The sequence below is a fragment of the Peromyscus eremicus genome, chromosome 5 (genome assembly GCF_949786415.1).
Source record: "Peromyscus eremicus chromosome 5, PerEre_H2_v1, whole genome shotgun sequence".
NCBI classification, from domain to species: Eukaryota; Metazoa; Chordata; class Mammalia; order Rodentia; family Cricetidae; genus Peromyscus; species Peromyscus eremicus.
Window position 1 is genome coordinate 44,193,390 of NC_081420.1, and position 24,996 is coordinate 44,218,385.

The following is a 24,996-nucleotide window of genomic DNA, read 5'->3' on the forward strand; positions in this document are numbered from 1 at the left end:
TGAAGTCTTCCACTGAGGCATGGGCAACCTACCAAACCCTCCACCTCAAAGTGACTTTTCAATGTTTTGTACTTTTACCGTTCTATGGGTTTGGATACATGGTTATACAATTAACATGCATTCTCCATTATCACTATCTATAATTTCACTACCTTAAAGTTTCATTCCCTCAGCAGTCATCAGCTCCCTTTAGCCCCTCCCGCTGCAGCTGGAGTTTTAAGTGCTTTGGGGTTTTGCCTGCATGTATGTATGTAATGTGCACACAGTGTTGGAGGCCATCAGAGAGCTTCAGGTCCCATGGGACTGTAATAAGAGCTAGCTGTGAGCCACACTGTGGATGCTGGGAAAAGAATTACAGTGGTCATATGGAAGAGCAGCCAGTGCTCAACCAGTGGGGCTTCTCTCCAGCTCTAATGCTGGAATTTTAAACCCTTCATCTTGTGCTGGTACCCACATCTGGGATGAGTTCATGCAAGCAACAGCTATGCCATGTCCAGAGGCCAGTCTTCACAGTACTCCTTCCTTTCTTCTGACTTTGACATGTGTTCCTCAGTGTTCCCTGAGGCTTGGGGGCTTTGTTGATACAGATGTTCCATCTATAGCTGCTAAGTCACAGCCCCTTAGTCTTAGCATTTTGAACAGTTAATGAATCTCTACATTATCACTACTCTCTGCAGTACGAAGCTTCTCTGATCAAGTCTGAGAACAGCACCAATCCGTTGGCACCAGGCAGGAACTGGGCAAAGAAGCAGAACTTTGGGCAGAATGCTTAAGATCTCTGATTTTCTTTTCTTTTTTTCTAAAAAGATATCTCATTTTATGTGTATATGCCTGCATGAGTGTATGATCCACGAGAGTATAGTTTTTCAACCTGTGGGTCATGACCCCTTGCAGCATTCAAATGAATCTTTCATAGGGGTAGCATATCAGATATCCTGTATCAAATGATTTACATCACAATTCATAGCAGTAGCAAGCGGGGCAGTGATGGCTCACACCTTTAATCCCAGCACTCTGGGAGGCAGAGGCAGGAGGATCTCTTTGAGTTTGAGACCAGCCTGGTCTACACAATTAGTTCCAGGACAGCCAGGGCTATATAGTGAAACCCTGTCTTGAAAAAAACCAAACCCAAAAGAGAAAGACGGTAGCAAAATTACATTTATGAAGTAGCAACAAAATGATTTTATGGCTGAGATCAGCACAACATGAGGAACTGTATTAAAGGGTCTCAGCATTAGGAAGGTTGAGAACCACTACCCTAAAGTTACAGGCAGTTGTGGGTTACCATATAGGTGCTGGGAATCAAACCCTCAATTTCTCCAAGAGCAGCCAGTGCTCCTAACTGCTGAGCCATTTCTCCAGCCCCTCATATTCTCTGCTAGACTCTTTTACAGGCTCATGTTCTATTGAACTGGCTATTCTAGGTCTTTTGCTTTCACAATTAAAATTCAGATTCAACAGGGCCAGTGAGGTGGCTGAGCAGGTAAAGAGGGCTTGCCTCCTAGCCAGATGACCCAAGGTGGACCCCTGGAACCCCCATGAAAGGAGAACCAAGTCCCATGAACTGTCCTCTGACACTGGCACCATGGCACATGTATGGCCCCAAAATAAAAAAGTCTGTTTTAAAATTTAGAGTCAATTAAATAAAACAACTTGCTAGGAATAGTAAAAATATGAAACTAGTCTAGGTCTCCAACAAATGATGAATGGCTAAAGAAAATATGATACATACACACTAACTAGTCATAAAAACCACGAAATCTTGTCATTTGTGGCAAAATAGATAAGCCTGGTTGACTTTTTGTTTTTTGAGACAGGGTCTCACTATGTCGCTCTAGCTGTCTTAGAACTATGTAGACCATGCTGGCCTCAAACTCACAGAAATCCACCTGTCTCTGCCTCCTAAATGCTCATATTAAAGGCATGCACCACCACCACCCAGTCTTTTGAATAACATTCCTTAATGAAATAAGGAAAACCCAAATACCATGTTCTCACTGGGATGTTATATTTTAAAAAGGCGATCATGGCTGGGAAGGATGACTAAGAGACAAGGCAGGTGGAGTAAAGAGAGCTAACAGAACAGAGATGCAGCTGAACAGCAAGAGTGACTTCTGTGTTCTCTAAGAACCCTAGAACACAGTAGGGTAACTATGGCTGTTAATAACTGCATGTTTCAAAGTAAGTACTGGTAAAAACAAAGATGAGATAAATGTTCTAACTGATAGAATTGCCAATTGCCTTCATCCAATCAGTTTACACAATATACAAATATTAAAATAACACTGTACTTCAAAATTATATATATGTAAATTTAAAATATTAGAAAAATATTTTGCTGAGATTGCAAATATTTTATGGCTAGTATTTTCAGTTCCAAATTTAGAAAAGTATGAATGACATAATGACGAGTTGTAGTTATAACCCCATCTCATAATCACTACCTGTAGATTGGGGGGGGTCAGTACAGTACTGAGCACCTACTTCTCCATTTAGTTATACTTTAAAAAGTCCTTCAAATATGCTTTGTACTTTTCCTCCATTCCTCCAAGATTACAGCTTGCTACAGAGTTAGAGCATTTTTATCTACTACATTTTCCCCAACTGGTACACTGGAGAACTATAACTGCAGAACTGTTTTGGACTGAGAGTGATAGTTCAAGTCTTCCTCTCACGGGCCCATGAGAGTTTGATCTTTTCTTCTGCACTTGGGTAGATGTGATCTCTTCTTTTTCCACTTCTCTAAGACGTCTGTGTATCTAGTTTTAAGGATGTTTTTACTTCAGTTTATTTACCTATTAATAGAGGATCCTGTTCTTTAACTGGGTAATAAGGTATACTACACCAAAATACTCTGAAAGGTTGATCCTTCACCGCAATCCAGAGATAAGTGAAATAAGCACCATTAGTTCTTTTTAACTTTTCTTGTTCAGACTAGGACTTAATCCCAGGGCAGCTTTCAGACTGTTCCAGCCTCTCGAGTACCAGTGTGACTAGCAGTCACTTGCAGCTGGCTCTGGTGAATTTTGTTTAGGACTTTTGATAACAATGTCTATAAATGAAATAATCTACAACTTCTATTTATTTCTTGGAAACTTTGAGATAAATTAACGTTAAGTTTAAGATAATATTGAATACTTCCTCCACCAAAGAAAGGTTCATATAATACAAGAATTACACATACAATGATAGCCTGGAAGTCTACTCTTTTGTGGAGGGAGAATTTACAAATATCAATTCACAATTTTATTGGTATTAATTTTAAAGGCATTCTTTATAGGCTGTCTTATTTCATAGACTTTTATTTCTTGGAGGGGAGTACTTTGTTTTGAAATTTATTATTTTGGTGAGGAAAAATGTAATCTATCAAACAAATCTTAAATTTGTACTGATTTTAAAATTTAAAAATGAATTACATGTGCATACTTATAAAAGTATGTATACATTATATGTGTGTTCATTTTGTATAAATATCTCTTATACTCTGAGAAATTCTTCATTTCTTGATAGAGCTATTTTTGTGGGAGATGTGCTAAAATCTCCACTGTGATGTTAAATTTTCTATTTCTTTTTGACTTATGAAACAGGGTCTCATGAAACCCATGCTGGATTCAAGCTGTGAGGCTGAGGAGCTTGATCTAATTCTCCTGCCTCCCATTTCCCAGGCATTGGGATTAAAGGGGTATTATGTGCTGGGGGTCAAATTTAGGGCTTTGTGCCTCCCAGGCCAGCACTCTATCAACTGACCCACATCCTCATTCCTGAATCTTTTACATCCTTTTCTTTCACTTTTCTTGGGTTGAGTTTACTATATTCCCTTCCCTCCTTCCTCAGCTGATTTGAGATCACTAAAAATGTTGGTCCCATACTCTATTTAGAGTAATTTTGAAAAGGTATAGATATATGGCACATGCCTTTAAAACCAGCACTTTGGAGGCACAGACAGGCAGATCTCTGTAAGTTTGAAGCCAGCCTGGTCTACACAGTGAGTTCCAGGATAGCCAGAGCTACATAGTGAGACCCTGTCTCAAAATTTTTTTTTCATCACTTTAAAAATTAGTCATTTCTCTAACACTATTATTTTAAGATACATTTACTTTACTATAGTTATTTGAACAGAATCTAGATCTCACAGAAACTTAATATTTACCACCACTTCTTAAAATTCTTAAGCTTTTCTTTAATAGGTAGGAGACTGTATTATCTATTCCAAACTTGCATTTCCCTTCCTTACCCACGTAATTTAATCTCAGTGTAAAAAAGTATAACTCCAGGTTTTACCCTGACACCCTAGGACAAATCTGCTCCTTCACATACACTAAGGTCATGCAGGCACAGCTACACATGCCCACAATCCCAGCACTCAGGAGGCAGAAGCAGGATCAGGAGTTCAATATCATTCTTGGTTACACAGTAAGTTTGAGGTCACTCTGGACTACATGAGACTGCCTCAAAAGAAAGCAAAAAGTTATATTTATTAATTAATATTTTTTGATATTTAAAACAATCTATTTCCAATAGCTTTAATAATTCTCCAAGTGATAAAACCAAATAAATTAAATTAAAAAAATTGAAAATATACTAATTTTGACAAAAATACTAAAGGCATCAGTTTTACTACTATTTTAAAATAAAGACATGTTTTTCAAAACTCATTCTATATATGCATAAGAAAAGAGATGGAAGGGGCTGGAGAGATGGCTCAGTGGCTAAGCACACTCAGTGCTCCTGCAGATCCCCCAGTTTTGGTTCCCAGCATCCACATAGTGACTCCCAACCTTCTGAAACTTTTTCTAGGGAATATGATGCTTCTTCTAACTCCTGCAAGCATATAGTGCACATACATACACCTGGACACAAGCACATAAAATAAATATTTTTATATAAGATACTCTTGGACTCCTAATTATATGCTAAAAGACAAAAGATGACTTAACATTAAATTATTTTAAATTTGTTTGTTTTTGAGACAGGGTCTCATAGCCTATAGTAACCTCAAACTCACTAAGTTGCTGAGGATAGCCTTAAACTCCTAATTCTCACCTCTCTGCCTACTGCATCTGATATATCTAGATTACAGGTGGATTATAGGTGTTTAGACTGAGATTATAGGCATTTACTATCCATCTTAAACTACCTTGACTTTTGTGAATAACACAAACCTGAAAACCACTTCCAATGAAGACCTAGTAGTTCAAATCACATTCTGTAATCCCTTGAGAGTAATCCAAAAGGCCTTACAAAACATTGTCCATAATCCTTATATTTAAGAGTCATTTTACTTAGGGTGTTTAAATCTCAGATTTCATGAAGATAATTATTTATACAGAGTAGGAATTTTATAACTGATTATGCTTTTTAATGCATTAGAACAAAATAAAGACATCTGATTCTTGGGTTAAATACACTAAGTTCTAGACTATATTTTGGAGACTTATTTCTATAGGTTTTTCTTTTTCTTTCTCCCCCCCCCCCCCCCCCCCGCCTTTTTTTTTTGAGACAAGGTCTTACTACATATGCAGCCTTGGCTGGCCTGGAACTCGCTATGCAGACCAGGCTGGCCTCTGCCTCCAGATTTCTGGGATTAAAGGCATGTCTTCATGCTTGGCTACTCCTATTTTAATGGGCAGGTTCTACTAATTATATATGGTGTTTTGTCAAAGTGGGAATTGAGATGCATTTGCCTAAGTTAACTGGCAGTGTTTTCACTAAGTGGGTTATAAAATGACAAATCTTGGGTTAGGTGGTAAGTACTGGATATAGAGGAAATGATACTAGGAAGTTCATGGTAAAAATGTAAACACTTGTGGTTTGAGTCATGACAGGAAGCTAAGGAGGCCTGAGAAAACAATTAATGAGAATTTACAGATTATCTAATGGGCTGGCAAAAATTACTGAAAGGTTTCAAGAGTCTGAAAGAAATTCCAGAAAATATAAAACACCAACTGAAAAATATCTGGGGGTGGAAGGGATGGGGGTTGGAGAGCAAGAATAGGAGGTCATACTATAATGCCCAAGCTGGGCTTGAACTTGTAATTCTGCCTCAGCATCCTGAGTCCTGAGACTACAGACCTATACTTGTCTGATTTAAGCCACATTCCTTTAACGTGAAATGTAATGTTAGTATATAAGAAGTACACATGGCTTTTAACTTCTCCCTCCCTTGAAATCATAGAAATTTTGAGAGTTTGAGACCCATCTTCAAACTCATCATTGTTCAGCATGGTGGAAACACAGAACCTGATTCACCAAAATCAATCATAGTTTTATATTTGATTTGGATATTCTTAGATGAGGCAAATAGCCTTACCATTTGCTTGTTGCCTAAAAAGGCAGCTTTTCCTTTATGTTATATTCATACTCTTAGTTTTCCTTTATGCGATTCACCCGAAGACTAGTTTTTAAAATAGGGGACAAAAAAAGACAAAGTCATTAAACAAACATTGCCATCTTCTTTACTTGACAAAACATCTGAATTCTGAACATTTTCATATGCAATCTAACAGTCTGAATGAAATATTTTACTCACAATAAAAATAAGTTAAATTTCATCATACTCCTTTAATCAGGACAGGAAGAAATGATTGATAAAGTTCAAAAGGACACATCTTCTTGATAGGTAAGAGGCAGATTTCTGGAAGAGTAGAAATTGTTGGGCTTGTTTTTTGAAAACAAATCTTCTCATTCTTTTGTAAAATGGAAGACAGATTAAACAGGAAATTGTCGTGTTCCCTTGATCATAGGCATCTTTCTTTTTCTTTTGGTTTGTTGAAACAGGGTTTCTCTATGTAGTCTTGGCTATCCTGGAACTCGCTCTGTAGACCAGGCTGGCCTCGAACTCAGAGATCCCCTGCTTGCTTGCCTGCCGGTGCTGGTGTAACTAAAACGTTATTCAGCTTTATTTCTTCAAGACACAGTCTCACTATGTAGCTCTGGCTGTCCTTCACTTCATAGACCAACCAGGCTGGCCTCAAAATTAGAGATCCACCAGACCTGGCCTCGGCCTCCTGAAGGGCTGTGGCCAAAGGTGTGGGCCACTATGCCCAGCTCAAGGAACCCCCTCCCCCCACCCCCAGACAAGGTTTCTCCGTGTAGTTCTGGTGCCTGTCCTGAATCTCGCTCTGTAGACCAGGATGGTCTCGAACTCATAGAGATTTGCCTCGCTCTGCCTCCGAGTGCTGGGATTAAAGGCGTGCGCCACCACCTCCCGGCCTTCAACTCTTCTTAAAGATAGCAGGGTGTGGTAGTGCACTCTTCTAATCCCAGCACTGAGAGACAAAGGCAAGCAGTTCTCTTTGAGTTCAAGGCTGGCTTGATCTACATAGTTAGGTTCATCAAAGCCAGAGTTACATAGCCAGACTCTCAATGCAGAAACAAAGTAAAACCCCATCAAAAACCTAATTCTGAATAAATGACTAATCGTGTATGCACTTTTGCTGAGGACAAAATTTTCTCCTTAAAAAGTCAGAAAAGGTTCGATAGACCTCTGGAAGTAGATAACAGAATTTAAATTTTTAAAAAATATTTCATTTAAAGTCCAGCAGAAAAAATGTGAATTTTTTTTTTTTTCCCCGAGACAAAGTTTCTCTGTGTGGCTTTGCACCTTTCCGGGAACTCACTTGGTAGCCCAGGCTGGCCTTGAACTCACAGAGATCCGCCTGGCTCTGCCTCCCGAGTGCTGGGATTAAAGGCGTGCGCCACCACCGCCCAGCATAAAATGTGAATTCTTTGAGTTTTGTATTTGAATGTCTTCCAAACATAGTACAAACACAACACACACAATCTTTCATAACTTCATTATTTTTGTAAGGTCTTGTTAATTGCCCAGGCTAGCCTCAACCTTACAATCAAGTCAGCTCCGCCTCTGGAGCAGCTGGGATTATAACCACGCGTAACATGTGTCTGGCTCTATTTTTCATCTTTGCCAACAACATACTTTCTAAGAGACTGTTTAGTAATTATTTTCAACTGTTACTTTTTATTTATAAAGTTCAATAAGCATTTTACAAAATGCTTTTATTTTTATCAAATACAACACGTGAAAAAAACCCATGATGTTTTAAATATGGATGTTTTCTTTCAAATAACCATATAACATTATTGTATTAACCCTTATACAATAAAATAGTTATAACTCAAATTTATATATTTAATTATTTAGTACCTATTATTTTGCAGGCATTATTCTAAAAACTCAGAATACAGGGATAAATGAACTTAAGTACTATGAATTTCCTCATTTTGCATGATAAAATTAGGGCATCTAGCTAAAAACTTGTAGAAAAATTTTGAAGTCCTGGCTCCAATGGAGGTTTTACAAATCCTTGTAGTATTTTGTATTTTTTTTTTTTTTTGCCTTTTTAAGACTTTATCAACAAATAGGTATGGCTCAACTAGGTGGAATAGCCATTTCATTTTTCTTTTGGAGAATGTTGACCAATTTTTCAAAAGACTGTACAGTTCAAGACTTGATTTTAAATAACTGGGGATATTCCTCCACATTTTATCTCCATTATTATAGGTACATATACACAGCATCCCTTCCCTACTACTCCAGGTAGGCAAACTGAGCTAAAGTTCATAAAACCCTCCCTCAGATTAGAAATGTGTCCATGAGTCAAAGTAATTAGGCCTTACTGTCTAGGTCATAGTTAACTGGCTTCATATGTCTTCTTTGGGATTGATGGAATCAAATATATGTATTTGTCTTTGCTGTGGAAGTGATTTGAGATTATTGTTAGTTATTTGTTATATATGGATATGAAGGGTCTCCCCACTTGTCCAATCCATCAGGGTATTTATGTATCAGGGGATTAATACCTTAATGGTTTACATGATGGTATTATTGGGAAGTAGAAGGCAAAGGTGCCCTGGAAAGGCTTCTCTTCTCCCTAACTCCTTCCTATCCTTCTGCTGCTTGGCTGCCAAGGGTGAGCAGTGTCTGCCACGTCCACAGCCATATTGTGGCTCACCTCAAGATCAAATTAATGGATCTAGCTGACCTTCACTGAAACCTTAGAAACTATGAACCAAAATTCCTCCCTTGTTTTTGTCTGGCATTTTATCTCGTATTTATGACAGCAAATCAACACACCATTTGGCTTCAAGAGAAAATAAATCTACAATGCTCAAAATATAGAGAAAATTGGGTAGGACACTGACCTACATTATATATATGATTTATCCTTGCCTTTTCTAGTTAAAGGCATATAAATTATGTTGAGTGATTTCCAGTGATTTTAAGTTTCAATATTTTAACAAAAATACTAAGTAAAATATGAATGTAGAATAATTTTCTATTAATATATAGAGAACTATCTTGAGTAGCTTATCTATTTCACTAAAAAAATAGTTTACAAAACATTTACCCTCAAATTCTAAGTGATTATGAAGCATTATTTTAGCAGTTCTACAAAATCACAATTTAACTAGGAAGACAAAAATGTTTTATTTTAAACCGCTGAAAAAAACAAATGTGTTATATTAGAAACGTGAAATATGGAAATTGGTCTTCTGAATGTGGTACATACTCCCAGATAGCTAAATACTGCAAATGATCCTATTATCTTCTCTAACATCAACAATACTTGACAAAGTTAGAGATGTCCCAAGGGTCTGCTAATCATTCATTATCCAAAGTCATCATCTTTGGGTTCAACTCATTTATACAAGTACAAGTTGTGTAAAGTTCTGTCCAAGATGTTCCTGACACATGAAGCTTCCAGTTGAATTTCAGAAAAGTTAAGAAAAGTATCTTCCTTTTTTGCCTGTGAATGTTTGCGTATTGCTGTACTGTTGGCTTATATCCACTACAGATACTGGTTCTAGGCCAGCCCAAGGGTCTTCAAGCATTGAAGGCTTAAAATAACTTTCCAACTCATTAGACATTCTTTTTTCTCTACCACGCCCTGATCCAAATGGTGTAGATGTCCTTGGAGAACCCTTTAGGAAAAAAATCATCAGTTAAAAAAACATCTAATAGAGATAATTGGTACTTTCAACTCTAGTTGAAGATTAGTGGTGATCACATGAAAAGTTGAAAACTGAAGCCCAATATATTCAGTTGCAAATTTCTTTTTCTTTTTTTTTTTTCAAACCATCCAGGCTTGGTGGCCCACATATTTAATCCCAGTAAATAGGAGAGAGGCAGGCATGATCTCTGAGTTCGAGGCCAGCCTGGTCTACAGAGCTAGTTCCAGGACAGCCAAGGCTGTTACACAGAAAAACCCTGTCTTGAAAAATAAAATAAAAATAAGAATTACTAAAACCAACTGTATATTTCGTTTTTAAAAAAATGCCTATTATCTTTTGAGTTTCTAATGTGATAACCCTGCAGCTATTAAATACAAACAAATCCAGTACAAGCAGTGATCAAATTAATTGTATTCAATTTTTCTTGAAAACTTTTTAACCTGCTAAGTCTCAGATCTCTACAACTTTTATATTGCACAAAAATTTCCTATACTTTTTAACTCCAACTCAAGGGATTCAGTTGGGTGAGAATATTCAAGTTTTCAAAACACCGTAGATTGAAATTGTTAACCAAAGAGCTACTTCCTGCCGTATATTGAAATTGTTAACCAAAGAGCTTCCTGCCTTGTGTTCACTCATTATGAGGAAGGGAAATTTCCACAATACCCAATTCTTGATTTTTTCCTTCAAGAGAAATGGAGTAGAAGTTAATATATCTCGGGAGAAAATTATAACGATTAAAAAAAAAAAAGAGCAAGAAAGCAAAACCAAGGGATGGCCATCTGTAGGAAATGGCAGTGGACTATAGAGAAGCCATACAACAGTAGGGAATCATTCATGTTCTCTCCCTGGGAATCCAGGATTATTTACGGAAAATAACTGACAAAAAACCCTGTGGGGGGTGGGGGAGAAGAAATGGAGGATTAAGATAATTTGTATATGAATATGGTATACTCGTTAAGGGCACAATTTCTGTGGAACAGAGAACCATAGCTCTGCCACTTACGGTAATCTTAAATAATTTCTTTACGCTTCAGTTTACTCATCTGCGAAATTGGGCCAACGTAGTATGTCACCTCACAGAGGATTAAACAATCCACGTAAAGGGAAGTTTAGTATCGCGCCTGCCATTACAGTAAGAGCTCGGCAAACGCTAGCTATTGTCTTTACCTGGGGGTAGGTCTGCTGCTGCCCTGGGGAGTAGCCGAACTGATGCTGGGACCCCGCGGGGGACCTGGAGTAGGAGCCTGGGTAGCCGCCCGGGGACGGAGACCCGAAACGGGCCCCCGAGAAGCTGCCGCCGTGCCGCGGAGAGTGGCTGCTCCCGTACGGCCTAGCCCGGGGCCCGCACGGTGGAGTGTGGTGCGGACTCCCGTACCCGTCCCGCGGGGAGGGCGGCCGCGGCCCCCCGCCCAGGGCACCCCGGAAGCTGCTTCCTCCACCCCAGCCTCCTATCCCCGGGCTGGGGTACGGAGGAGTCGGGGGTCGAAAATTCGGTCGGTGCATATCAGGAAATGAAGCTGAAGAGCTCGCTCGCCGACACTCTCACCGGAACTCCACCGATCGACCGCCAGAAAGCTGGTATTCCTCTATTTATGTAGCCTTCCGGCTGCCAGCACCGCATGGCACTTTAGTTCCGGCTGCACAAAGGTTCCGACCTCACAAAGCTTCCGGAGGAAGGCGAGTTAAGTAGGTCACTCAAGTAGGAGGACCGTGGGTATGTCTGAGAGGAGGAAAGACTGTAAAGGGGAAACCAAACCCTCGACCCCAGCAAGAACAGTGCCATCAGTGGCCTTCGGTTGGACCCAAGTACACGAAGGCAGAAGCGGAAGACACAAAACTCGTCCTTCTGCTTCATGGGCTGTGCGGGGCGTGGGGCGTGGGGGAGTGCGGTTGCGTGGGAAAGGGGCGTGTCGGAGGAGGAGGTCCCGAAGGGGGCGTGTTCGAGGGGTGGGGCCATCGGGCTCTGCGGCTTCGGGAAGGCGGGGCGTGAAGCGTCTGCCCCTCCAAAGGCGGGAGTCGTGGGACTGAGGTGGAGTCCAGCGCCAAGGCACGGGCGTGGGATGGGGAGGGGTGAGTCGAGGGGGCGGGGCTGAGGGGGCCTGAGGCGGAGACGAGCGCCCAGGCGCAGCGGTGGGGTGGGGTGAGTCCGAGGGGGGCGGGACCGAAGCCCTGGGCGGAGCTGGCGGACGGGGCGGGGCTGGCGGACGGGGCGGGGCTGGCGGACGGGGCGGGGCTGGCCGAGGGTCCTAAGGTCAAGGTGGGCGGTAGCGGGTTTGCTCTCACTCGGTTGCGGGGCGATGCTGTGGACGCTGGCCAGGGCGTTGGCTTTTCGGAGACCCGGCCGAGGCCGGGCCGGCGGGAGGGGGCTGTGGACCGGCCGCCTGCAGTCAGGTACCCTCCGACACTGAGCGCCCAGACTCCCTGAGGAGAGCGCTCGCGCCTCGGGAGCGCTTGTCTCCCCAGGCCAGGCGACACTGCAGGGCTCGCGGCCGCGTTCGTGCCCTGCTTCTCTCCACCCTTAACCTTCTAGTCCCCGAAGTTTTGGTAACTTAAAAAAAAAAACAAAACACTCACAAAAGCTGAGTTTTAGAAAGCAGACTGCTGACTTGATAACTTAAAGAGCCTGTACTAATTGTTGCTGGACTTGACCCCTGCGTTTCCGTTCTCGTGGAAGTTGACGAAGTTAGGAAAAAGTTTTGTGGGTTTTTTTTGTTTTTTTTTGTTTTTTTAGTTTCTCAAGACAGGGCTTCTTTATGTAGCCGCCGGGGCTGTCCTGGAACTCGCTTTGTAGACCAGGCTGGCCTCGAACTCACGGAGATCCGCCTGCCTCTGCTCCCCAAGAGCTGGGATTACAAGTATACACCACCACCGCCTGGTGAGCGGGGTAGGCATTTAGCTCAGTGATAGAGCGCTTGCCTAGCAAGCACAAGGCTGTGTGGGTTTGCTCCTCAACTCTGGGGAAAAAAAATAACAAGGTAACTGACTCTGCTTGTTTCTATAAGGTTGTAATCCGTTAGGTTATCTCTATGTGTGTGTGTGTGTGTGTGTGTGTGTGTGTTTGCAGTGGATATCAGTTTTATTTCTTTTCATCATGCTGTATCTTCAAAACAAAAACCAACAACAAAAACCTACTTGAGAGCCCAATATATAAAAGCAGAAGAATAATGCTTAAAACAGAGATTGGAGACCCAGAATCCTGCTCACCTTGTGTTCTTACTTTGCCAACCTGCAAAGATACTCTGGAACCCTTCTGAGGAATTCCCAGATCTCAGCAAAAAAGATTCTGAACACCCCTCTTTTAGGTAAATGGCAGTAATCAGTGCTTCATTCATTGATATTTTGGTTATTTTAATGTGTCTGCAAAAAGTAAATAGTTTCATGTTTCTGCATTGCTAGTGCTTTTTAAATGGAAACTGGGTTAAAGGACAAGCCTTGGAAGTTAAAAGATGATTGATTAGATAGTAGTATGTGTTTATAGTTAAAGGTCTACGAAGGGAGAGGCTTGGGTGTGTTCTCAGGACTACAAACCCAGTGAGGTTGCCATCCCCCTGGAAAGGCTGTATCCCACAGGGTAGGGTCTCAGGCATCAGTTTCCCCCCCCCCCAGGAGTATTTGCTCCCATTTATCAGAGGAAGGTGGCAGCTGGACTATCTATCATCCTGCACAAACTCCTAGATTCATAATTTTTGGAATCTTCTCTTATGGTTCAACCCCTGTAATGTAGGTTACCGAGAAGTGAATGTATGAAAGTGGATTCTAGATATAAAGCAAAGAACAATCAGACTGCAAACCACAGAAGCAGGGAGGCTACATAGCAGGGGGGACCCTAGGATGACTGCAGCTTATAATAAGTTTTGGTTTTACTCAATTACTGGGCAAGCCTCAATGAAACATTTCACAGTTAGGATAAGAATTTATACTGTATCAACCTGATAATAGGAAAATAAATTTAAAAAGTAGAAAAAAGAATATGATTAGCTCATTCATTAATAGGAAGGAGTGAATCTACTTCAAACACAGTAAATCACTTAATATTTCCATTGACAAAGATTTACAGAACTGTTTTTTTTTTTTTTTTGGTTTTTCGAGACAGGGTTTCTCTGTGTAGCTTTGCGCCTTTCCTGGATCTCGCTCTGTAGACCAGGCTGGCCTCGAACTCACAAAGATCCGCCTGGCTCTGCCTCCCAAGTGCTGGGATTAAAGGTGTGCGCCACCACCGCCCGGCTACAGAACTGTTTTTAAGTCTCTCAAGAGTCAAATTCCATTGCTTTGTTAAAATTTATTCCTGTTTCATTTCTAAGCATGTCAGGCACAAGAGAAATGTATTATACATATTTACTTCTTTTCTGACTAATATGCTTCACCCATGCATAATACATGTATTAATGCAGTTATACCAACAGAAGTTTCCATTGAAATTAATAAAAATACTTACAGAAATAGTTTTATATGAAGAAATAGAGTTGAAAGGACTATATGTGAGTTTCAAAGGAACATTGAGATGAATTGTTGAGGGTAAGTAGTTTATTTTCTTTTCTTTTATTTGTTTTTTCAAGACAGGGTTTCTCTGTTAACAGTCCTGGCTGTCCTGGAACTCACTCTGTAGACCATACTGGCCTCAAACTCACAGAGATCCGCCTGCCTCTGCCTCCCATGTGCTGGGATTAAAGGTGTGCACCACCATCACCTGACCGAGGGTAAGTAGTTTATCAGAAGGGCTAATAATACCATGAACAAATAGATACTAGCATGGCGCAGGCCTTGAAGAATTTAGAGACAGAGAACGTGGTGAGTACTCTGCAACAGAATCAGGCTCATGAGGCAGGAGTTGGGGCCTTTTTAAAAAATCAGTCTCTGAGGAAGTGTGGGGACTTCATAGCACAAGCCTGCATCTGGACTCTCTGGTTTCCAGCAGAAGGCAGGAGAACAGAGTATATGCATGACCACCAATACTGACTTTTGTCAATCAGTACCCCAGGTGAGAACTCCTGGCACCTGGAAGTCTATTAGCTGGAGATTCAGTTTCATAGTAGGGTACCTGTCAGTATATGTAAAAGGGATGAGGCTTCTGCAGATATCGTGGCCTGAACATCAGTCTGGCTGGAGCCTGACATTAGAAGTGTGAGTCATGTTTTCTAGAAATAAACACTGAAAGATTCCTTTAAATGAGCAGATGACATTGTAATATCATTGGAATCTATCTTCGTAGTTTTCTAGTTATAAAATGATACATGTGCTTTCATGATTTGAGTTCCCTCCAAAACACAAGTTGAAGTTTAATCACAACTATAATAGTGTTGGCCTTTAAAAGATGTTTGGACTTTGAGGACTCAGCCCTTATGAAGGGTTAGCATGGTTTTAAGTTAGTTATTGCCAGAATGGTTTGTTATAAAATCAAACTCAGCTTTGTTATCCCTGTTGTTGCTGGCCTTTGTCCTCTTGTTTTCTTCCATGGGGAAGGAATACAAAGACTACGTGTAGACACCGTCCCCTCTTGGATGTCCTAGCTCTTAGATTATGAGAAATAATCTCATTTTTAAATAAATTACTCAGTCTCTAGTTTTCTGTTATAGCAGCAGAAAACCAGCAAATAAAGCATTTTTTGCACGAAAAGTAAAGATTTAGAAACATAAAAAACAAGAGAAATACTAAACTTTTATACAAGAAGCAACTACTTGATATTTTAATAGGAAAAACATCAGATCTTTTTAAAATATGAAATAGAAGCTTTTTAAATGGGCAAACCAACTATAAATGGTTTAATCTGGGATTGAGAAAACCTCAACCTGTGCATTATTTATTTCTACTATATAATGACTGGTTAAAATAGGTTAATTTTTTTTTTTTTTTGAGACAGGGTCTTACTAGGGAGCCCTGGCTGGCCTGGAACTCTCCATTTGTAGGCTGGTCTCATACTTATAGGTATTTGCCTTCTGCTGTCTCCTCAGTGTTGGGACTAAAAGTATGTACTACCACGTTTGGCTAAAAGTTAATATTTTAGCTGCCAAAATCTATATAAATCAATAAAAAAGATTAAGGTGCTTTTTGAAATATGAGCTGTTAGGGTATTTGATGTTGTGAGGGTCAGTTGAAGAAAAGAAAGAGGGTTACTTCAGAATGTAATTTAGGCTCTTTGGCAGCAGGGGGGAACAGTTTCCATGAGCTGAACCCTGAACAGCAGTGCAAAGTCATATTTATTGATTGTTACACAAAAGTTGTTTTTTTGGGTAAAACAAGTTCCTCATACCAAAGCCCCTGACCTAATCTATGTTTTCTGAAGGAAAACATCACACCCCTGCCGCTTAGTCCTTATTGTGTACTGTTTGCAGTACCCAGTAATGCAAGATGATCCAGGAGTGCCAGGACTGTCTTGTGACCAAAGCTATGCAAAGACTGTAAAGCTACTTCAGAAAACTCTATAGATAACAGAAAACAATCAATGCTTTCCACAATGATTTCTTCAAGTCTAAGTACTTCTAGAAAACACCTGTTCTGATGTTTACCCTAGGTACAGTGAAAACAACTATTTCATTTTAATGTTTACCCTAGATATAATGAGTCTACTAATTTTTTCTCTACAGTAAGCAAATAACCAAGAGTAATTTACAAGAAAAGATACAAAAATATTCTGTGTATGAACTAATGATAGCAGTACTCAAATTTTTAACTGTCAGATTTGTAACAAACGAAAACAAAAACCCCAAATCAAGATTATATTCAGGATATGGGAGATGATGGAAAACATTATCTTTGTACACCGCTAGTGCCAGCACATATGAATGAAACTTTTCTGGTGGACAGTTGGATAATATCTATTAAAAGTTCTAAAGCACTTATCATGTAAACATAGTTAGGCTACCTCAATATTAGTCTTTTTCCTTAGAAACAAACTCCTTGCTTTTGCTCCATTTCCCCAAACTCTAAAAGCCTTGTTAAACATTAACTTTACCTTTCCTATTCAAAGACTCTGGGAAGATGCCATAATCCTTTATACACAAAGTATCTCTACACATCTCTCTTGCTCTTCACAGTTACCCGCTGAAAGCTATCACACGTCAAATAAAACCTTCTATCTTGCAGACATATTCATCCCCATATTTCTTCAGTGCAATCCCTTGCTCTCCCTTGAATATTCTTTGGAGCTACACATGTGCAATGTTCTGTGAAATAAGGGCTCAATGTTCTTTTTAATATATTTTTATTCTTTGAGAATTTCATACAGCATATTTTATTTCTCCTATTTTTGAAATTATGATATAATTCTGTTGTGTCTATCTCCCATTTCCTCCTTCCAAGCCCTCCCATATACCCATCCTTGCTTTATTTCTAATTTGTGTCTTCTTTTTTTCTTTTCTCTTTTTTTTTTTTTCAAGACAGGTTTCTCTGTGTAACAGTCCTGGCTATCCTGGGACTTGCATTGTAGATCTGGCTGGCCTCAAACTCACAGAGAGCCGTCTGTCCTTGCCTCCTGAGTGTTGAGATTAAAAGCATTTGATACCACTGCCTGGCCCTCCTGACTTCTTTTTTCGTTAATTGTTGTTACATATTTACTTCCCCTCGCTGCCCCTTAACTCTTTCCAGATTCATCTATCTCCCACCTCTGCCAGCTCTTTTTGTCTTCTTCTTCCTCTTCCTTCTCCTCTTATACTTCTCTCCTCCCTCTCCTTTTCTCCTCCCCTTCCTGTTCTTGTTCTCCCCCCTCCCCTCCCTTTTTCCTCTCCTCCTCTTCCTCTTCTATAACCCTGTGGTACCAAATTGTGCTGCCCACATACTTATTGTGTAGCACTGGTGCTTGAGCAACCTAGCCCGGGCCACACCCTTAAAGAAAACTGACCCTCCCTCCTCCAGCAGCCATTAACTGTCAATAACTCTTCAGCTACAGGTGGGTGTTCAGGAACTCTTCCCCACTCCATGCTAGAATGTTGACGGGCTTGACCTTGTGCAAGTCTTGTGCAGCCATCCACAGCTGCTATGAATTAATGAGTGTGGTAGGTGGTCCTGTCATGTCCAGAGGACACTGTTTTGCTCTGGGTTTTCCCAACCTCTTGTTCTTACAGTCTTTCCATGCCCCTTCTTCTGTGAGGGTTCCTGAGCTCATGTATATGTGCATGCATGCACTCTCCACCCTCTCTGTGTGTATCTGTGTGTGTTTGTATATATATAGATGCCCCACTTGTGGTTGAGGACACTTACTGATCTCCCTCTGTACTTTGATCAGTTGTGAGTTTCTGTATTAACTGCTAACATCTGCACAAAGAAATTCCTTCAGTAAGTATTGAGAGCTGTGCTAATGTATGAGTGTAGACATACAAATTTAGAGAGCAATTTGATTCTATGTCCATTTAGCAAAGTAATAGTAGTTGGATCACCACTTGGGCCTGTCAAAAGGAGCTTCTTGCATTCAGTTGAACAGTGGAACATCCCACTATCCTACCTCACACACATTTTCTTTTTCGCTGTGCTCCTTAATAAGTCTGCTAGTACTTAGAGGGGTGTTTGAGCAGTGTAGGAATGCACTCTGTTTTGTTACTCAACTCCTACCGGGGTTGCCCTTTTCTGATTTGCACAGGCATCTCTTTGGTCAATTCTCCTAGAGAGCTGTACCAACGTTAAGAGTTTTCAGGAAGTCTAGCATTTGTGAACATCAGTCATTTTCCTCACCAGTTTCTGATTCAGCTGTTTCTGGGCTCTGGGCAGCTGATTTTAGAATGCCCTATTGGAGAAGCCTGGACAGCTATACAGTTTTTCCTATTGCTTGTTGACTTTGGGTTATAAATTCTGTAACTGTAAATTAAGCTTTGTCCCCCAAGAAAAGTCCCTGTGTGCCTGTTTGTCCAGTAGTTCACCTACTCCACATCTCCTTTAGTTCACCTACTCCACATCTCCTCTCCAGTTTCTCTGACCTGCTAAGAGCTGGTTCTCTAGGCAGCAATTTTCATCATGTAAATAAATTTTCCAACGTGAACCAAAGCAAGAATAAGCTTCTGGGATGTGTGAGGAACTTGTTTCTCTCTTTTTCAGAGTGGGAGAAGGCTTGTAAATGAAATAGGCCTAACAGTTACTGAAACACATGAGTACAAGTTGATTTGGAATTGATTTCTTAAAAATTCTTAATGTAGTCTTTCATAAAGCCTTTATATAGCCTGTTTGGAAAAGGCTGATTCTAAAGGGATGGTGAAACACTCTATCTAGCCTGAAATAGACTTAGGCAAAAAATATTTTAAAAATTCCTGCAATGTATGAGAGAGAGGGAGAGAGAGAGAGAGAGAGAGAGAGAGAGAGAGAGAGAGAGAGAGCGCTTGTTTATGTATATGTAAATGGGTGTGGAAACCAGAAGACAGCATAAGGTGTCATTTCTCAGGTGCTGTCTTTTTGTGACAGGGTCTCTCAGTGTCTTGGCCTGGAACTTGCCAAGTAGGTTGCGCTGGCTTGTCAGTGATCACCATGGATTTTCCTGTCTCTGTGGTGATATTTTATTTGTGCTCTAATAAATAAAACTTATCTGAGGATCAGAGAACAGAACAGCCACTAGATTAGACATAGAGGCCAGAAAATGGTGGCACACATGCCATTAATCCTATCACTTGGGAGGCAGAGATCCACCTGGATCTCTGTTAGTTCAAGGCCACACTAGGAACAATATCTGGCTCCAGGTTTTCAATTAATAAGACCTTTTAAGATTCATCTTGGGGCTGGAGAGTGGCTCAGAGGTTAAGAGCACTGGCTGCTCTTCCAGAGGTCCTGAGTTCAATTCCCAGCAACCACATGGTGGCTCACAACCATCTGTAATGAGATCTGGCTCCCTCTTCTGGACTGAAGGGATACGTGCAGACAGAACACTGTATACATAAAAAAAAAAAAAAAAAAAAAAAAAAAAAAAAAAAAAAAAAAAAAAAAGATTTGTCTTACATATCTCCACTTACAATCTGGTGCTGAGATTACAAGTACATGGCATCATGTTCAGCTTCATGTGGGTCCTGGTTATTTAACTCATTTCCTTATAAAGCAAGCACGTCACCAACTGAGCCATCTCCCCAGGCCTTCCATAATGGACATATTTACACCTATCTCTTAGCATACATGTGGAATGATTTCTGTTTTGTTTTTTGTTTTTGAAAAAGGGTCTCACTGCGAATCCCTGACTGACCTGGAGCTTGCTAAACAGGCTTGCCTTGACCTCACAGAGATCCACCTGCCTCTGCTTCCCAAGTGCTCGAAATAAAAGTGTATGCCACCACACTTGGCTATAAAGGTTTTTTTGAGAGTGAATTAAATTCTGTAAACAGGAAAGTTAATTGTAGAATATTAGTATTTTAAAGTTTTGTAGAAACTGCCAGGTTGTCTTCATACAAGGTAACTGATTGTCATTCCTAAAGATGTGAAAGTATCCCCTTACCATACATGCCCTTGTCAACCTTTTAAATGTTACAGAATGGTGAAGAAAAATAATGTTATAATTTAACACTCCTCAGTCATTTGAAATTTCTTCATTGTGTAATAGTATTTCATTTTTCTATTATGCTTATTTCCCTATTCTTTGTTGTAGATGTATTCACTTGTTTGTTTGTTTTTGAGACAGAGTTTCTCTGTGTAGCCCTGGCTGTCCTGGAACTCACTCTGTAGACCACACTGGCTTCAAACTCACAGATCTGTCTGCCTCTCCCTCCCAAGTGCTAGGATTAAAGGTGTGAGCCATCACTGCTCAGCTTCAATTGTCTGTTATGTTGATATAGTATATTGTATATTCTCTTAGCCTAAGTATCCTTCCCTAACCCCATAATTTTACTGACAGTTTTTGATCATGTACTCATCAAAATGAATTTTAAAATAAGTTTATTAATTCTTCTTTCTGTTTCTTTTCCTGATAATGAGGAGATGTGTAGTTGAACTTTCTTTGGACCGCCAGCTTCCAAATAATGACATGGAGACTTCTTATTAAGTATGAAAACTTGGCCTTAGTTTAAGCTGGTTCCCAACTAGCTCTTATAACTTAAATTAACCTATTTATATTAATCTATATTTTGTAATGTGACTTACTACCTTTCCTCAATACAGTGTATGTCTGACTTCCTCTATGTCTCACTGGTGAATTCCGTGCTTCTCAGATTCTTCCCCTAAGTTCCTTTCTCTCTCCCCAGAAATCCTGCCTATCCTCTCCTGCCTAGTTATTGGCTGTTCAGCTCTTTGTTAAACCAATCAGAAGGTACCTTGGAAGAGATACATCTTCACAGTGTATAAAAAGATTATCCCACAACAGAGATGTCTTAAGCATTTTTGGTGACAGGGTTTTGCTCTGTATTCCGGGCTGGAATAGAACTCACTATATAGCTCATGTTGACCTTGAATTCATGGCAGTCCTCCTGCCCCAGTCTCTCAAGTGCTGAGAATTCAGGCATGTGATACCATGCCTGTTTTTTTAAAGTTTTAAAAGTTTTTTTTTGTGTGTATGTATTTGTGTGTGTGCGTGCTTATGAATGTGCCCATGTGCAAGCATGTGCAATGCCTGTGGGTTCCTTGGAACTGACTGTTGTGAGCCATTGATGTGGGTGCTTAGAACCAAACTCTGGTCCCCAAGTTGAATTTTAATAATACATTCAATTTTGTTTGTAGGCTTCCTAAGCCTTGCCTCAGATGTGCTGGTGAACTAATCTCATGTTTCCACAGTAGTCATGCTCTATAAGGCCAGTGGTTCATGTAGTAGTGTATGCTGAATAATGAACCTGCTTCCAGGGCAAACACAAGGTTAGGGGCCTTCAAAACTGCTTACATATTTCATCAGTGTATTAATATGTAGCCTTGTTTAATAAATGTTTCTGTTTAAAGACGCCTTATGTAACATACTATTAATTCATCAGTATTGAAATCATACCTGAATTCAGCTTAGCTAACATGTTCTCCACAGATTATATCCTTCATGTGGTCAGCAATATTAGATACCACTTTACCACTATGTTTTTTTTTAAATTTTGCTTTTACTTATTTTTTTTATTTTTATTTTGCAATACAATTCAGTTCTACATATCAGCCACAGATTCCCTTGTTCTTCCCGCTCCAGCCCCCCTCACCTTCCCCCCAGCCCACCCCCCCCATTCCCACCTCCTCCAGGGCAAAGCCTCCCACATGGACTATTTTTTAATCAGTGAAATCAACAATGAAAAAGCAAAGGTCTATGAAATACATTGCCAAGTGGACACTTACTTCTGGTATAACAGTTGAAACAAGAGGGATGAAGTCATCTTATTTCAGATGGGAGCATGCATTGGTGGTTCAGTTTTCCTCTGCATTGTGCTGTGTATGTTTGAAAGCGATTGTGAAAGACCTGTTAATTTTGGTTCACAAATAAAATTTAATGAGTAGCCAAATCTCAAGTAAAACCGTCTGTTGTAAATTCTCTTTGATACTGCTAACGTATGCAAAGCTATTGGTCAATAAAATCTTCAAAGTGTGCAGAGACTGCACAGCAGGGGATTGATACTTGGGGTGAGACTTCACATTTGTCTGCTGACCTGGCGCTTACCATGTAGACCAGGTTACTCAACACATCTATGCAGTCCTGCCACTGCCAGCAGAGTGCTGGTTTTCCAACCCTTTAGTTTTTTTAAGTGCTGTTATAGCTAAGCATCAGAAATTCTGTGTGGTTAATTTAAAAGTAAACTTAACTACTAAAAGCCATCTGTGGCTAGGTGTAGTAGCATATGCGTTCAATCCTACTATCAGATGGGAGACAGATCTCTGAATCTGAGGCTAGCCTGGTTTAAAGAGGGAGTTCCAATCCAGCCAGGGCTACGTAGTCTCACTGTCTCAAAAACAAACTAAAGAAAAAAGTTAATTCTGTCTTCATGTGCTCTGTTTTGTTTTTTGTTTCTTGTTTGTTTTGATTTTTTGAGACAGGGTTTTTCTGTATAGCTGGCTGTCCAGGAACTTGCTCTGTAGACCAGGCTGGCCTTGAATTCACAGATATCCACCTGCCTCTGCCTCCCTCCTGAGTGCTGGATTAAAGGTGCACACCACCACCACCAAGCTTGTTGTGTTTTTTGTTTTTGAAACCCCACTGAGTCCAGTTAATTCTGTCTGTATGTTCATGGGTGTAGGACCATTTATTATATGTTTTCTCTCATATGTGGACCCTAGTTTCAGATTTATAGATCTGTGCATTTAATTTGAATTCATTGTAAAGTCAGGAAGCTGAAAAAGGCCCAATGAGAAGGGGAGTGGTGGTAAAAAAGTACGTAAGGGGTGAATACATGTGAGATGATTATGAGAAACCCTTATGAAAACCCACTACTTTGTAAAGAAATTTAAAAATACAATTGTAGCTTCTCATGTCTCAAATCCCTGAAGAAACTGACTTTCCCTTTCCTGGGAGCTATCCACTGCCAGCAGCTTTTTAGTTAAGGGTGGGACTTCATGCCCACTCTCCTAGTCCATACTAGTATTTTGTCTGGCTTGATCTTGCCCAGGTCTTGTGTATGCTGTCACAACTGCTGTGAGTTCATAGTCTGGGAAACACCTTTCTTGTAGTCATTCACTGACTCTGGCTCTTAAAAATCTTTTCTGCTCCCTTTTCCAAGATGACCCCCAAGTCCTGGGAGGAGGGGTGTTATATAGAAGTCCCATTTAGCATAGGTCACTCCCCAGTCTCTTTGCACATTGACCAGATGTGTATCTGTATTAGTTGACATCTACTGCAGAAAGAAGCTTCTCTGACAAAGGTTGAAAGATACACTAATGTATGGGTATAACAAAAAGTTTTTAGGAGTTGGCTAATTCTATGTCCATTTTAGTAGAAGAAACAGTAGTAGGTTCTCTCCTAGGCCCTGGCCTGTTTAGCCACAAGTTCTTGGCCCTGATAACAGTGGCAGGTATAGGTTCTGTCTTGTGGAGTAGGCCTTCAATCCAATTAGAAAGTGTTTGGTTTCCCATAATATTTGTGCCAGTATTGTGCCAATAGGCATCTCTTGCCAACTTGGTCGTGTTTTATTCATTTTTATTTTTAAATGTTTGAGTGTTTGCATGTAGGTATGTACACCATGTGTGTACCCGGTTTCCAAGGGGGGACAGAAAAGGTCAAAAAGGTCATCAGATCTCCTATAACTAGAGTTACAGACAATTGTGAAACTTGGGGCTTGAGAGATGGCTTAGTGGTTAAGAGCACTGAGTGCTCTTCCAGAGGACCCGGGTTCAATCCCCAGCACCCACATGGCAGCTCACAACTGTCTGTTAACTCTAGTTCCAGGGTACCTTCACACAGACATACACACAAGCAAAACACCAATGCACATAAAATAAAAATGGATCAATTACTTAAAAGAGGGAGGCCTGAATGGCATGGAGGTGCCTGGAGCCCAGGGCTTACCCCTTCCCTCATTAAAAAAAAAAAAAAATTGTGAAACTTAATGTAGGGTTTGGAAACTGAACCTAGGTCCTTTGCAAAAGCAGCAAGTGCTGAGCCATCTCTCCATCCCCTTAATTGTATTTTTAAATTTCATTACAAAGTAGTGGGTTTCCATAAGAGTTTTTCATAAATCACCTCACATATATCCTATTCCCTCACCCGTTACGTACTTTTTTTCCACCACCCCCTAATTCGAGAAATCCACAGAATCTGCTTAAAGAGCAAAGAAATTTATTAGGGGAGAAAAACTCACTGTACAGAACAGAATTGTTGCAGGTTCTGGAATGCTGGGACAAAGTTTCATGCTGTTCTGGCCTACTGAGTCAGTCCTGCATCCAAATCCGGCGAGAGACTGCCTAACCTACCTGCATCTCAGGTTTTAAAGGTAGCTGAGAGGTCATACCCCAGGGGCATGTACTTCAAGGTCATAGGCAGAACAGCTATCCACTACATCTCCCCCTTTTGTCTAAATAAGAAAGTTCTAACCTAATATAAAACTATATACAATAGGAATAATTATCAAGTATTGTCCAGGAGAGGGGAAAGGTAATAACCTAAACAAAAATAGAAATACAACCAGCAAGAACAACATCAAACAAGAGACATATACTAAAATCCAAAGATGT

The 24,996-nt window shown here is 40.4% G+C and overlaps 2 protein-coding genes across 3 annotated transcripts in view; one reads left to right on the top strand and one right to left on the bottom strand.

The window, feature by feature from the left end:
- Positions 1–8,332: 8,332 nt before the first annotated feature.
- On the bottom strand, positions 8,333–12,406 carry Mplkip (M-phase specific PLK1 interacting protein). 2 transcript variants are annotated; one of them, XM_059263381.1, is made up of 3 exons: positions 12,259–12,406; positions 11,143–11,695; positions 8,333–9,942 (listed from the first exon to the last, which is right to left on the bottom strand). In XM_059263381.1, the coding sequence occupies exons 2-3, from the start codon at positions 11,476–11,478 to the stop codon at positions 9,742–9,744; spliced, it is 537 nt and encodes a 178-aa protein (XP_059119364.1). In that variant the 5' UTR covers positions 11,479–11,695; positions 12,259–12,406; the 3' UTR covers positions 8,333–9,741. The 2 variants fall into 2 exon arrangements, with proteins under 2 accessions (XP_059119364.1, XP_059119363.1); XM_059263380.1 differs by lacking the exon at positions 12,259–12,406 and having other exon boundaries at positions 11,143–12,011.
- Sugct (succinyl-CoA:glutarate-CoA transferase) overlaps positions 12,273–24,996 on the top strand; it is a 721,641-nt gene continuing 708,917 nt past the window's right edge. Inside the window, exon 1 of the mRNA XM_059263379.1 lies at positions 12,273–12,366. Coding sequence (XP_059119362.1) covers positions 12,273–12,366 — 94 coding nt within the window. The remainder of the gene's footprint in view (positions 12,367–24,996) is intronic.